Raw genomic sequence first — 13,703 nt, 5'->3', positions numbered from 1 at the left:
ATGGTTCCTTTTTTCAATATGTAGGACTGGTCAGTGCTTGCTTAGTTCAGAAGTCTGCTGCACACAAAAGCCAAGATCCTGCCTCCTTCTTTAAAAACAAAGTGGGTAATAACAGCTATAGGAATAGAAATTTAAAGTATATTAGGATAAGATATATTAAAAGGCAAAATGCAGTAGCTTTAGCAGTAAAATGGCTTACTAATACCCTTAAAATGGCTTGGCCAAAATGCTTTCTCAAAGCGTTGTACACAGGGATGACTTAGAAATAGAAAAGACATCAAAGACAGGACTGTGGAGGGATTACTTCTTCAGTAAAGAGGCGTAAACTTGGGTTGTTGTGGGCCGATGTCCACGCCGTTTGAAATAGCAAACAGGGGCATCGCCCGCTCAAAGGTCTTTTACACACCTTTGAACTAAATCAAAAGTCATAAGCCAGGAAGAATGTAAAAAAAGCCAACGAGTTGTTTATTGTAGGTCTATGGAGTTTAGGTTACAGGCTTGATACTGGGAACAAAACAGAAAAGTTTGCTGTAGTTCAGTTGATTGAGTTTAAATGACTGACAGAGGACTATATTGACACACACAGTCTAACAATATAATCACCTACCATGCGCCCCACTAATAAGCCAAGGATCCTTTCAATCATTACCGTTATTTTCAAATTTGGAATAGAAACTACAAAAAAAATATTTACAATTTGTAATAAAAAAGCAAAACAAAAACCACAGCACAGATAAAATGCACAACCTTAAAAAAAATTGAAATTAAAATAAAACAAATCTTGAACATGATGCTGGGCTGGCAAAATGTTTCCACTTCTGGTTTTACAAACATGTTTTCTTTAAAAGCATATTGTTTAAAAGTGGTGCAAACAGGTAATAAAATATACAACAAAATGGATAATTGATTGTGTGAAAGTTAGCCCATGTCATTTGTGTATAAAGATATACAGAGCTTCAGTTTCACTCAGATGAGTCTGGTCTCCTCTCTGATGTGGAATGTTGTTGCTCAACACTATTTCACTATTTTGGGGGTTTAAGATAATTAAAAGTGGGATCAACCAAAGAAAATAAAAGTGTGGGGTGGAGGGATGATCCGTGGCTTGTGGTGGATCTCTGTTTGGGCCACCAGTCCTTAAAAACAAGTGTTTCAGTAATATCCAGGCTGGTACTGCTGGCTCCACGGCTTCTGGTTCCAGAACTGCATAGAAAACACATAAAGTTAATTATTTTACTTGTACAGGAAACAGCTCCAAAGCATTTCCTCAGATGTTCAAGTATTTGGTATTTAATAACTTACTTTTAACTAAAACAGTAGGACAAAAAAAATGCAGCCAATCTTTGAATATCACAAAATGTGATTTACAAGATGCACTTTTTTGAAACACATTTTGGGATTTGTCTTCAGTGGATAGTGCAGAAAATCAGGGGGAGAAAGTGGCAAATGACATTAAGCCACAGCCGGTCAGATTTAAACCTGGGCTGCTTGCTTGGACAACGGGCTACTGTTAATGGGGCATACACTCCAGATGAACCATTAAATACTCTTTCATTGAAAAACAAACAAATAAAAAACAATATTTACTAGTATAAAGTACTGAGAAACATGTCACCATCACATATTGCACGAGACATAATGCTATTGTAAATTCACTTCTATTTATGGTGCACTCAATGCAGCCGCTACAAAGACTAAAAGCACGCTTTACTTTTAAGTACATAAATGTAAAAAGTTTTGTGGTAAGAATTGGGCTTAAGAGTATGCAAAGCAATCTTACTTTTTTAAATTTAGAAAAAAACCCAATCACAGGTCAATATATTATATCAGTTATGTGCAACATATATCATGAGAAAGAGAAACTTCTAGATCTAAAAATCTTCAGTTTAAATGCAAAGTTTCAAATTACACAAATCGTTAAACAATTGTATCCCTGGGATGATGTTTATTTATAGATAAAAAATGTGGACTCATTTGTATTATCTGGACTTTGATATTTTTAAGAGTAACCCTGTAACCATTTAGTGAGTTTAGTCCTGCTAGAAATTGTTTTACTTGGTACTGTGCCATGTAATTTGAAGGGGAAACACTGCACTTCCTCTTTCATATAAAACACTAACAGTTTGAGTGATCTCTGCTCTGATCTTAAAATTCTTCTCTCCTAAACTGTAGAAATACTGACCCCTTGTTGCCAGCTCTGGTTGAAGGCTTGAGCCTTGTCCAGGCCGTTCCTGTTGCCAAAGCCGCCGCTCCTGTTGTTACCAAAGTTGCCATTTTTATTGCCGAAGTTGCCGCGGCTGCCACCTCTCTGATGGAACTGTACACACACACACAAAAAAATTTGCAAAAAAATTTTGCAGCGAATAACAAAGTATTCAGACATCTGTGGAGCAATGATTAGAGGTATTTTTCCTCATATAGCATCAGAAGAAAATGATCTACAACATCTTAGGTTTTCAAACCCACCTGTCCAGGATGCCCCCTGCTTCCACCACGGTTCATGTTGCCTCCACCTCCTCTGTTCATGTTCCCACGGTGCATTGGGCCACCTCTGTTCACAGGTCCCCCTCTAGGTCCCATGCTGCCACCCCTCATTGGTCCACCACGGGGGGATCCACCCAGACTGGGAATGTGGCCACCCCTGCTGAAGTTTCCACGACTGGGGAATCCTCCTCTGAAAGGTGGGGGAGGCAGGAAGCCACGAGGTGGACGGTTGAAGCCTCCACGAGGGCCAGGAGCTGCAGAGAGATCAGAAACACCAGAAGTTAACGCTGTTGGATTAGAAGTTATCCAAATTACTTTAAATTACATCCAATTCATCATCATCAAAATTACCTCCTCTGAAGTTGCCTCTGTTCTGGAAACCTCCACGGCTACCACCTCTCTGTCCTGGTCCACCACGGCCAAACTGGTTCTTGCCTCCTCGGCCACCACGCAGGCCTCCGCCTCTCTTTGGTGTTGTGCTTCCCTGGTTGGGTTTCTTCTCAGCTGGCAGAGCTGTCTTGCTTTCTTCTTTGTACTGCTCCAGCAGTTTCGCTGCCTCCTCCTTCTGCAGCTCAGCAAAGACGACCTCGTTGAAGCTCTCTCCCGCCTCAGGCAGAGAGTAGAAGCCTGTAACAAAAGAGAACAGCGAGATGTCAGATAAAAAAAACAACTTAAATCCCTGCAGAAAGAGAAAACCTGCAGGCACACTTTACAGCCAAAGCTTCTACATGTTACCTTTCATTTTGAGCAGAGCATGTTCAGGCACTTCTTTGCCATCGCTCTCAGTTTTCTGCTGCACTCTCTTCTTGTAGTCCTCATCAGAGGGGCAGACCACCACGGCCTTGCGCTGGAAACCTGCAAACAAGCACATCTTTCTCTTCTGGCCCGGGGCAGACAGGTTTGTCTGAGGGAGAAGAGAAGGATATTCAGTCATCTTTAGGCTTTCCAGACCTGTGTAACACTCTCAATCAATATAAACACACTGATAACTTACATGATCCAGGATGTAGTTTCTCTTTTTGCGAGCAGCGATTTCAATAAACTTCCCCAGGAAAAGTGGTGCTCTCTGGGAAATGGCGGTGAGCTTTGTGATGTCTTTGGACTGGCGTTTTAGACTGCTGATCTATTTTACGCATGAGGAAATACATGAAATCAAAAATTGAGTTTTACTGGTGGATGTTTTAGCAATTCTGAACATGTGTGCCAGAACCTACCATCATCTTTTCCACAATGGTGTCACTGCCCAGGATGTAGTATTTTCCAGGGTTCTCTTGGACATGGTTCTTCACCCAAGTAGTCTTCCCTGAGCCTGGCAGGCCAACCATCACTACGATCTGCATGAAATACAAAGATCTTAATTTAAAGTCTCCTAGGACTGCGAACTTTTCATATAAAATTCCCTCCTAATGAGGAAACCTGTTGAGAGCTTCTTTACATAATGGTTCTCTTACCTCACAGTCAGCTTTGGTCTGTGGCCCCTTAAGCCCGCGGACTCTGTCCTTCACGGGAATCTGCTGCAGGAAGGTGTATCCTTCATACTTAGGGAAATAAGGAGTCTCCATCTGGCCAAAGTTGAATTCCACAGCACAGTTGTGGCAGATGACATGGGGGAAAAGGGCCTGGCCGTTCAGGCTGTCCTTGCTGACCTCAAAGGCAACAGCGGGCTCTCCGCCATTCTTTGCAAAGGACAACACAAACTCATCGCCCTCAAAGTCCTAAAAAAGAGTTACGAGTGTTACGCTTCATTTTCTGTTGTTAGGGTAAAAGAAAAAAAATCTGTTCCACAAATTAAACTTTATGCTCTCTGGTAATATGTGAAACTCCTGATAAATTACACAAGGCTCCTCACATTTTTTTGTGCATTAAAAGCATTCAGTCAGCTTGTTCAATATGGAATTACCCTGCTGCCATCTTTGACACACTTGGTTAGTAATGCTACTTTTGCTTGGTTTTCATCTACTGTCATGGTGTAAAACAAGTCAGAATATCTTACAATAAGGCAACAGATGACATCATTTTCCTCATAGGTTTCTCCAAAGTCCTCAGTCACACAGTTGGTGGTCTTCTTTCCTTTCCCAGAATATGCATAGGAGTGCTCCTCCTCACCTAAAAACAAAGGGGAAAAGACATCCATCAATTTGTTAATTCAACTGCCAGGGGGCTGTCAAAACAATAGATGATGCCAAAAGGAGTAGGGAATTATGTGTTGGTTGTGACTGAATGTGCCCATGATTATGATGAAAACTAAACTGAATGGTTTAACTTTCAGGACATGAAAGTGAGTGAAGTTCACTCTGGAGACAAAGAACGACTGTTCATGCTACAAGAGCCATCTTGAGTGACATCCACTGTGTGCAGCAGCAGATCAACTTTATTCAGTATATATAAAGTCTATCAATACATTCTAAGTCTAAATATGGCAAGGTATGCTTTTTAAAACAAAAGCCAAATCATTTCCCACAATGGTGACACTACATTTATGGCAAAATTAATTCATATAAATGTGTATTCTTAACAGTTCTAATTACTCTAGTCCTTAAGACAGTTGCATATAGTCCTATTTTTAATTCTATGGCAAAAAAGTCATTTATTACGTAGGTTTTGGCACATGCTACACCAATGCTTTAAAATATATAAATATTGAAGCTAATATTTATTTAAGATCTCACTCTCATTTTCTGCTTTCAGCTCTGACTTTTTTGAATGTTAGTTAGCCACAGATTTTTTTTAATGCAAGAAAGATTTTGTAAAGTCTGTCAAGGTGGCCACAGTGACAGACCTGTCACATTACAACTATCAAAATGAGGATTTCTCAGGCTTTGAAAACTCCTGTACTTGCGTTTCATCAAATAGTTACATCTACAAATATATAACACTGGTTTAATCCTTTTAAAATTAGACATTTCAGTGTGAACCTCTACATTTTGTACCTTTTACAGACAAAAACAGGAATATAGCACAGCAGCCACACCTCAGTCAGTTGGACTTTGCAACAGTGTATGAATCATCCATGTGGGCATCAGGCCAGCCACCATTACTGCGATGCAGACAGAGCTGCAGCCATTTTATATTAACATGCCATGCAGCTTATTAAACACTAGGGGGACCTCTCAGGATGAACTTCCTCAGTGGATCACAGAAGCTGCAGTTAAGTTTCTACTGTTATTAAAGCATCATGCTTTGACAACATTATCGTGTACTTCATAGTTTCAAAGTGAAATTCACATTCCCAAAATCCAATTAATGCAACACCCAACCAAGTTTAAACACAATACAATGTCTGATCCTTTTATTAGACTGCATGATTAAAGAACACCAATTGTTTGGACTAACTTTCACTGTTTTATGCATGAAAAAAGGAAACAAAACTAGGTATGGTATACACCTAAAGCTAAAACTATGTTTTCTTTATGGTTTGCGTATAAAAAAAAAAAAGTAGATATGAGACCACTGAGGATTTTTTTTCTGGCCATTAGCAGAACAAATGCTGCAGAGAGGAAGTGGAGAGCTGACAATATCACCGCCTTTGGCTTGCTATAAGTAAATAACAGAGCTTAAACATAAAAGCTACTCACCAAGAAGCAGAGTTCCAGTTGCCAGGGACCAGCCGACCTGCACGTCATGAATCTCCATGTTCTTGCTGGAAATGTGCTTCACTGGGATTTTCTCTGTAATCTATTGAAATGAAGCAAAACGTGAGTGAAAATCATCAAGTCATTTCGATTATTCTCTTAATCTTTCTAAATTAATGTAGAATTTAAAGAACATAAATGAAAAACTATGGGGTTTAAAAGCACCTAAGTTAGAAAAGAAAGAGTGCATCGTTGTCAGCGCTATTATTTTACCTTCATCTCAAAGCAGGCTTTGCCCTTGTTCACACCATAAGTAGCCTTGCCTCCAGACCACAGATAAGCAAAGCTCTCCATTGTAAGAGATGAGGCACTGTATCGGTCCCGAGACACCTTAAAGTGCAGGTCGCTGTTGTCTAGAGCACAAAAGAAAACACCACATTGTATACATAGCAGCTGGCTATCATTCAACTGAGCTTTGACAGACCTACTGTACTTTACAAGTTGAAAAAATGTTAGAATATCTTCAACATCATTATAACTACTATATACTATAACTACTGCAACACTGAGATCACTTACAGTTGTCAAGGCAGACTTTAGTGTCGTCAAGGTCCTCATCTTCTTCCTCCAGGGGTGGCACAGGAGACTTAAATGAGGCCCTGAAAGGAGATACCAACCAGTCACAATTAGATGATTCACGTCATAGCGTAGCTACAAACAACACAGATTCCTTGGTACCACTTGCTGAAAACAATTGGGAAGAGATGTGGTAAAGGAAAACAATACAAAAATACTGAGAAATTGGCAAATGGGCCTCCAAACATTCTGGATAGTCATCTGTATTGTGGGCCTTGGCAGACAACACTTACCTTGCAGTATCCAGCGAAATCTAAAACGTGAGAGATACACAGACAGAAAGCACCTCCTCTGGTATTAAGATGTGAGACTATCCACTTTTGAAAGTGATCAAATCAAAGTCCTTTGAGGCCAGAGAGAGCTGTGTTTATGATCTCAAGGATTGCTGTGGGGTCAGTAAAAGTGATAGTGGGTGTAGTTATATTTAACTTCCCATGTGTGGAATTCTCAATGAAAAAGTCATGACTTACACACCGTTCTGTAGAGCACATCAACATATCCTGCTGTTTCAAAAAAAGCAACTGGAGAGGTGAGAGCCACAGCAACTTACCAACTCTGTAGCTTAAGCTCCTGTACATGTAAAGGGAAGTTCAAGTAAGAATGCTGATGGTTTACCTTCAGCAGTGCTTAAGGATCTTTCAACATCAAGGGATGATCTAAGCCCAGTGGTGTACTATAATTATTTTGGGTTCATGTTCATCTCAAGAGAATCCTGTTGGTGTGTTTGTCCTCAATCAGCCATAAGTGCTGTACAAATGGCTGCTGTGGTGTGATTTGGATGACAGTTTCAGGGTTGGAGCTCAAAGAAAGTGTTATAAAGTTCATTGGCTGATGCTCTAATGGCTGCCCAGTCTTCTCATTTTAAAACATAATGTTAAAAATTCAAAAAGTTGGGGAAAAAAACTACAGTTTGAACTAGAAACAATACAAAAGATATTTTAAGAAAAAAAGATTTGTTTGTAGGAAGTAAGTCTGGGGGGAAAAACATGAAAAATCATGTTGCACTGATCCTTGCATCCTCATCATACATAAGAGTCCCAAAGTTGTCCTTAAAAATTAGTGCTGCACAATTAGTCGAAAATAGTTACCGTAGAACACTGAACAAAAGGCTGCAAAAATATTTGTATTAACTAGTACTTTAAAGGTTTAAAAAAATACCTCAATGAAGGCCTTAGGTTTACAATAGTGCTAGTATTAAGTATCTTTAGTTTTAGAAAAGGAAAAACTGTTTAAGCTGGATTGGAAGCAGTGATCTAAATACTTAAGGTGTATTTTTTCCATGCTACTCAATATTAGTATGTTGAGGAAAAAAAAAAACATGTCAAAACTATCATTCTCTACAGTTTCCTTGATTACCAAGCACATAGACTCATGGTACCATTTATACAACACCATCAACACAATACAGTTCAGTATAATTGCAATCAGACATTACCAAATTGTGCAGCACTAATTAAAATGAATATACTGAATAAAAGGGGATGTATTTTCTGATAGTACAGTCCGTCAACAGCGCAATAAAAACAAAATACTGACCAAGAGTGGGTATATGTATGCACACATACACACACTAACAAACACACATGCTTGATGTCACTGCGTAGGGGTAGAAAAGAACCTCCAAACACATCCACACTCTCACTTCATGGCAAGACACAGAAGACATGATACATGGAACAGAAATAGCATTTTTGACATCATACAACCAAACAAAACGGGGGAAAAAAGGGACCATAGCGAGGCAAAACGATGGACGGTCAATTGCGAGCTCCTCCGTGGACGATCCAAACAGACTGGAAGTTTCCTACCCTGCAGTAATTGACCCTCCTCCCACGCCTCAGCTACTCCTCCCACCCTCCCCCTTCATTCAAAGGTGCACATCTGCTACTTTCCTCTGGGTTTGTTGTCTTTGAGCAGCCTTGATTCACCTTGAGGACACAATGGGCTTTGCAAAACAATAAGTGGCATGAGGAACAGATGTGACAGTTCATAGACTGGAAGTTGCACTTCTGCTACAGAATGCAGTCCATAAAAGACACAAATGTGAGTGGGCACTGTAAAAGATAAATGGTAAGGCTCCTTAAGTAGTCAGGGATGACCCTCAAATCATGTGTGTGAAAAGTATGTTTATTATTAAATAGTTTACCTAAAAATGAGGGTCTTCCTCTTGCTAGTTATGTGCATTGGCACTTAAAGCCAATACATTTTAAACAAAGCTATGTATGGCGCTTCAGGGATGCTGAAGGCCATTTTCGCTCTGTCCCATCCTTACCAGCTGTATTTGTTCTCTTCAATAAATTCAAAGTAGCCCCTTCCATGTTCCTCCCGGCGTCTCTTAACACCCTTCTTATTCTTCTGATCAGCATTCGTGTCTTTGTCCGCATCCCCTTTGAAAATAGAACAAAGATATAGAATGAGGTGCTCCTTTTTATGGAGAGAGGTCGGACTGGCAGTGGGGTTCTGGCCCACAAAGCCCGTTCATTAGTTACAGTGTGTCGACTAGAATCATCATTAAGTTAAGAGGTAACACCTCATGATTACACTTAAACAACACAGTCATACTGCAGAAATTAAACAGCCCTAATGACCAGTGACTATTTATAATGTAAGCTGGTCAAAATAAAACATTGTAAATTAGGTTGGCTGGGACTGGAAAAAACAAGTCTCTTCAAAATAAAAAGGGACATTAAGCCTAAAACAGTGGCTTGGAATAAAATTACATAAATGTTTGTTTTATTAAGAGAGCAAGTCTGTTGTGATGTGGTACAACTGCATCATGCAAGGAAATGAGAACTATGTAAATGTTGGATACCCCCTCCCAATATGCTACCCTGATAACTTCTGGTCTATGTCGTAAATCAACACACGGTCGAAGTTAATTCGAACAAGACGGCAATCCAATTCAATCCATGTATGAACTAACTGTGTTACGCGCATTTCAGCGCCGGTCCCATCTTCTGCATCGCTAGGGCCGGCTAGTTCAAGTGTTCCCAGCTTGTTAAATTTAAGATACACCAAGGCTGGCAGGCCATCCGTAGCCATGTAACCTCACCATTTCTAAAGTTAGAGGTTCAAATTTGAGTTAAATTGGTAGATTGATCATTTTGTGTCCAAATACATGTTCTTATGGAGCTCAACAGTGACTGCATTTTTTGGCAGCTCTGGTTCTAGACGTAAATTTCCCATTACAAGAACTCAATTAAAGAGTTAATTTTGGCAGTTTAATTGAATTTAGTCTTTAGATTAAAACACCTTTTAGTGTTAGTCATATCAAAGTCATTTTAACCTTTATAATTAAGTATACTTTCAGTGGAAAAAAATCCAAATATTCAGTCCAGTTTTAGTCAATGAAAACAACTTTTTTGAAAGTAATTTTATCAGCCACATTGTAAAATGAATACAAATGCATTACACTTCTTTAAGTTTTAGTCTTTAGGCTTGAAAAAAAGTAACACTTTTTGTAGTTTTGTTAATCATTAGATAACAATTTGACTAGTTTTAGCCTGATCTTCCTCATGGACAAACTGGTGTTTGGACTTTTTTAGTCAAAGTTTGAGTTGACCATATTAACCCTCAAGCCCTCCTAGAGCCTTTTTAGGGATTTTTAAATTGTATTTTTTGCTCTTACTTTGGCAGTTATCATGCTAAGATGATGATATTTGACAAAGATGTTCATTTTTTAATAAATTTTTAAAATGTCATTATTCACACTGTGTTGCCAGAATTTTCGACCGTGTAGACAAAATATTCACATTTTCTCTCCTAAAGCCCTTTTAGGCCTCATTGACTACCATTAAAACCACTTATTTCATTCTACTGCAATTGCAATACAGAAATAAGAAATCCTGTCAAGTTCTCTGTGATTCTGTCATTCAGAGGTAAAAATATTTGCACACAAAAATTTTTTGCCAAAGTTTGCCATTTTTCAATGTTTGCAGAGAGGCATTGTGGGACATAATGACCTTGTTTGAACTGATCGGATATAACAGTGACAGTAACAGGGTTAAAATTATGAAAATTAATTCACATTTGCTATACATGACAAGGACTGGAGTTAAGGACCTAAAATTTAAAAAGTAAATATATCCAATGTCCTAAAAGGGCTTAAAATGAGAGCCCTTTTCCCCCCTTTTTTGCAACTACACAAAATTGAATAGTCCGTCAAAATCAGTGTTAGAGCTAAGCTAATCATTGACATATCCCAGACTGATAATCCCTGCACAAAAAAAAAAAACCTGCTTTGCATTTATCAAATTGAATATAATTCATTCTTTTGTGTAAAAAAAAATTGGCATTGTGTAAATAAAGTGGCATTTATAGGGATAAAACTATGAAAATTAATTCATATTGGCTATGCATGACTAGGACTGGAGTTAAGGACAAAAAAAAAAGTTTTTTTCATTCATTTTCAATACTTTTAAATATACTCAATGTCCTAAAAGGGCTTAAAGAGGGAGAGTGTGATTTTTTTAAAGGATTTTTATAAAGGAGGGCCTGAGGGTCAATATTGCTTTGTCTTTTGAGATCATTTTATCAATACTTTAATCATGAAACCAAACCATATTGGCAGATATAAGCCTGTAAACTGAATTATAAGTATCGGCAAATATGAAAATTTCCACCAATACTTACAAATTTATTTAGTTATAAAAATTTACCATCAACACATAATTCAGAGGAGTTCCAAGCTGGACTGACAGACCTATGTTGGTTGAAATCTTTGATTAATCATGATTCCTTGCACTTAAAAGTGTCTTAAATAATAAAATAAACTTTAAAAGATTTGTTTTCAGGACTGAAGTTTTAGGTCTAAAATAAATTCAAACATCAGTAACGCTACTGGCCAAAATTACTTGTCAACATCGGCATGTTGGATATTAGCAAAAATCTATACCATGCATCCCTTATCCTTTTAATTGATACTTTTAATTAGGAATCAAAGTCAATCAGCTACTTGAGACAAAACACCCTAGTATTGATGTGAAATCGTGATTGGAAAACAGAAAAGGGCAAAAGTAGAGAACTGTGTATAGGCTATACTTTTATCAATATTGAACTGACCTACACATTCCATGGTCCATAACCCATTCTGGGCTTTTTAATCACTCATGATGCACTCAGACCTCCATCTATTCATCGTTATTATGGTGTATATTGTAAATAACTATGTTTAAATATATCATTCAGTTTTTAGTGTTTGATATAATATATACATGCTGTCGTCATCAACAGCCAGTTGGCGGGGGCAGCAAGCAATTCCATGGTAACAGCAGACTCCACCAGTCGGAAACCTCAAATACACTCTGGGATTATGGGTAATGTAGTTCTTTCGCCCGAAGTTGGGAATAAACCATGTTCCTCTGAAACGAGTCTGATGTTCCACGAATTTGTGCCGTCTACGGGAGCACTCACATCTCAAACACTTAACACTCAAACGGCTCATAGTAAATGTTCTTTGGATGGCCCTAAAAGTATGGCCATAATCAAATCCACTACGGAGAAATTAATGGCATTTTCACTTCCGGAACCGCATTGTCGAGCTCCATTAGATATGATCACGGAAATGCAAAATTTCAATCTTTTAAACATCTAGTTTTTGCCTTATGGCGTGTCATGATCTAAAATTATTCGCAGCCTTAGCATGTCTTTTCCCCACTAGTAGAATCGCCAGTCAATGCGGGAACACTGAACTAGCTAGCCGGCTCATCAGCTAGCAGCACTGCACCGCGGACAAAGAAATGACGTTAGCTCACCGGCTACGATGCTAAAACAAGCGAAAGGAAAACTAAGACATAACTATGTAGAAACGTTTTTTTCTCACTTTTCACGTGGCTACTCCAAGTTATAATATCATACTATAGCGAAACAGCGCAAATACAGACATTTTAACGGAACTGTGGGTGACTAGCATAACGAAATGATTAATTTTAGCTCTTTAAGGCGGTGGCCGATGCTAATGCTGAATTAGCTTACCGACTAATTGTAACGGTTAATTGCTAACGCCTGCTAGCCTAGTGAGGTCACGCTACCTAGCTCAAACATGGACGCTGCTACATGGTTAACGTTACGCATTTAAATATGGTCATTCCCAGCCGGCTCCCTCCCGCGGTTACATTAGCGCTATGGCAAAAAACCGACATCCAGCCACAGTCCATCCAACCAGTCACATTTTTAAACCAACAACTTTGACTCACCCTCAGCAGCCTTGTCCGCGGGCTCACCATCCTCTGCGTCTATTTTTTCCACGCCGTCCTCGTCGTCTTCCCCCTCTCCCATCTCTTCATCCTCACCGCCGTAGCCCCCATTTTCTTCTTCCTCGTCTTCGTTGGCCTCCATGCTTTCTTCTGCCTGGCCGTCGCCTTCTTCTTCCTCTCCCATATCGGCGGCCTCGTTCCCAGCAGCGTCCTGGTCCAGCGGAGCGTCTCCGGAGAGAGCCTCCTCGTCTAGTGCGGCCTGCAGGCGGTCCATCAGCTCGGCCTTCAGCCCCTTGTCCGAAAGATTACGCTTTTTCAGCTCGTCCTTCAACTCGTTGACTTTCAGCTTTTTGACGTTGATTGAGCTCATTGTGATTCTTCGACGGGTAAATATATTAAATAAAATTCAAAGGAGACGACGACGAATAAATAACTGGACGCCCTTTGTTAACGGTTACTGCTCAAAACTGCGCCAAATGGCACCCGTACCGTCCAACCAATCTTTCGCCGGCTAAAAGCTGAGCAGAGCCTGCGGTGTGGGGGAGGATGACGTCTCCTACCGTAATTACCCAGAAAGCAACGCAGCTTGCTTATATAGCACGCCAGCCATCTGTCGTTGCCGTAATCACTAACCTAGTCCCATACAAAGCGCTGTTGTGAAAAAGTGGGGCATAGTCGGATGCAAACGTAGGTTTTACCATTAAGCCACCTTTGCTTAAATGCACTGTGCACCGAGGGGCCTAAAAGATTGCACAAATGTAAGGTAAACATAAAAGATGATGCCAATAATTACGATGAGTGTGCCTTTTAAAGATTTTGG

The 13,703-nt window shown here is 39.5% G+C and overlaps 1 protein-coding gene across 1 annotated transcript; it reads right to left on the bottom strand.

The window, feature by feature from the left end:
- Positions 1–439: 439 nt before the first annotated feature.
- hnrnpub (heterogeneous nuclear ribonucleoprotein Ub) lies at positions 440–13,459 on the bottom strand. Its single transcript, XM_041806091.1, has 14 exons — positions 12,884–13,459; positions 8,962–9,076; positions 6,633–6,712; positions 6,327–6,466; positions 6,057–6,156; positions 4,475–4,587; positions 3,933–4,196; positions 3,696–3,815; positions 3,476–3,604; positions 3,217–3,385; positions 2,833–3,108; positions 2,464–2,735; positions 2,180–2,314; positions 440–1,200 (listed from the first exon to the last, which is right to left on the bottom strand). The coding sequence occupies exons 1-14, from the start codon at positions 13,251–13,253 to the stop codon at positions 1,150–1,152; spliced, it is 2,334 nt and encodes a 777-aa protein (XP_041662025.1). The 5' UTR covers positions 13,254–13,459; the 3' UTR covers positions 440–1,149.
- Positions 13,460–13,703: the final 244 nt, after the last annotated feature.

The sequence above is a fragment of the Cheilinus undulatus genome, linkage group 14, assembly GCF_018320785.1.
Source record: "Cheilinus undulatus linkage group 14, ASM1832078v1, whole genome shotgun sequence".
NCBI lineage: Eukaryota > Metazoa > Chordata > Actinopteri > Labriformes > Labridae > Cheilinus > Cheilinus undulatus.
The sequence above is the reverse complement of the archived record's forward strand: the minus strand, read 5'-3'. Positions and strand labels throughout refer to the sequence as shown.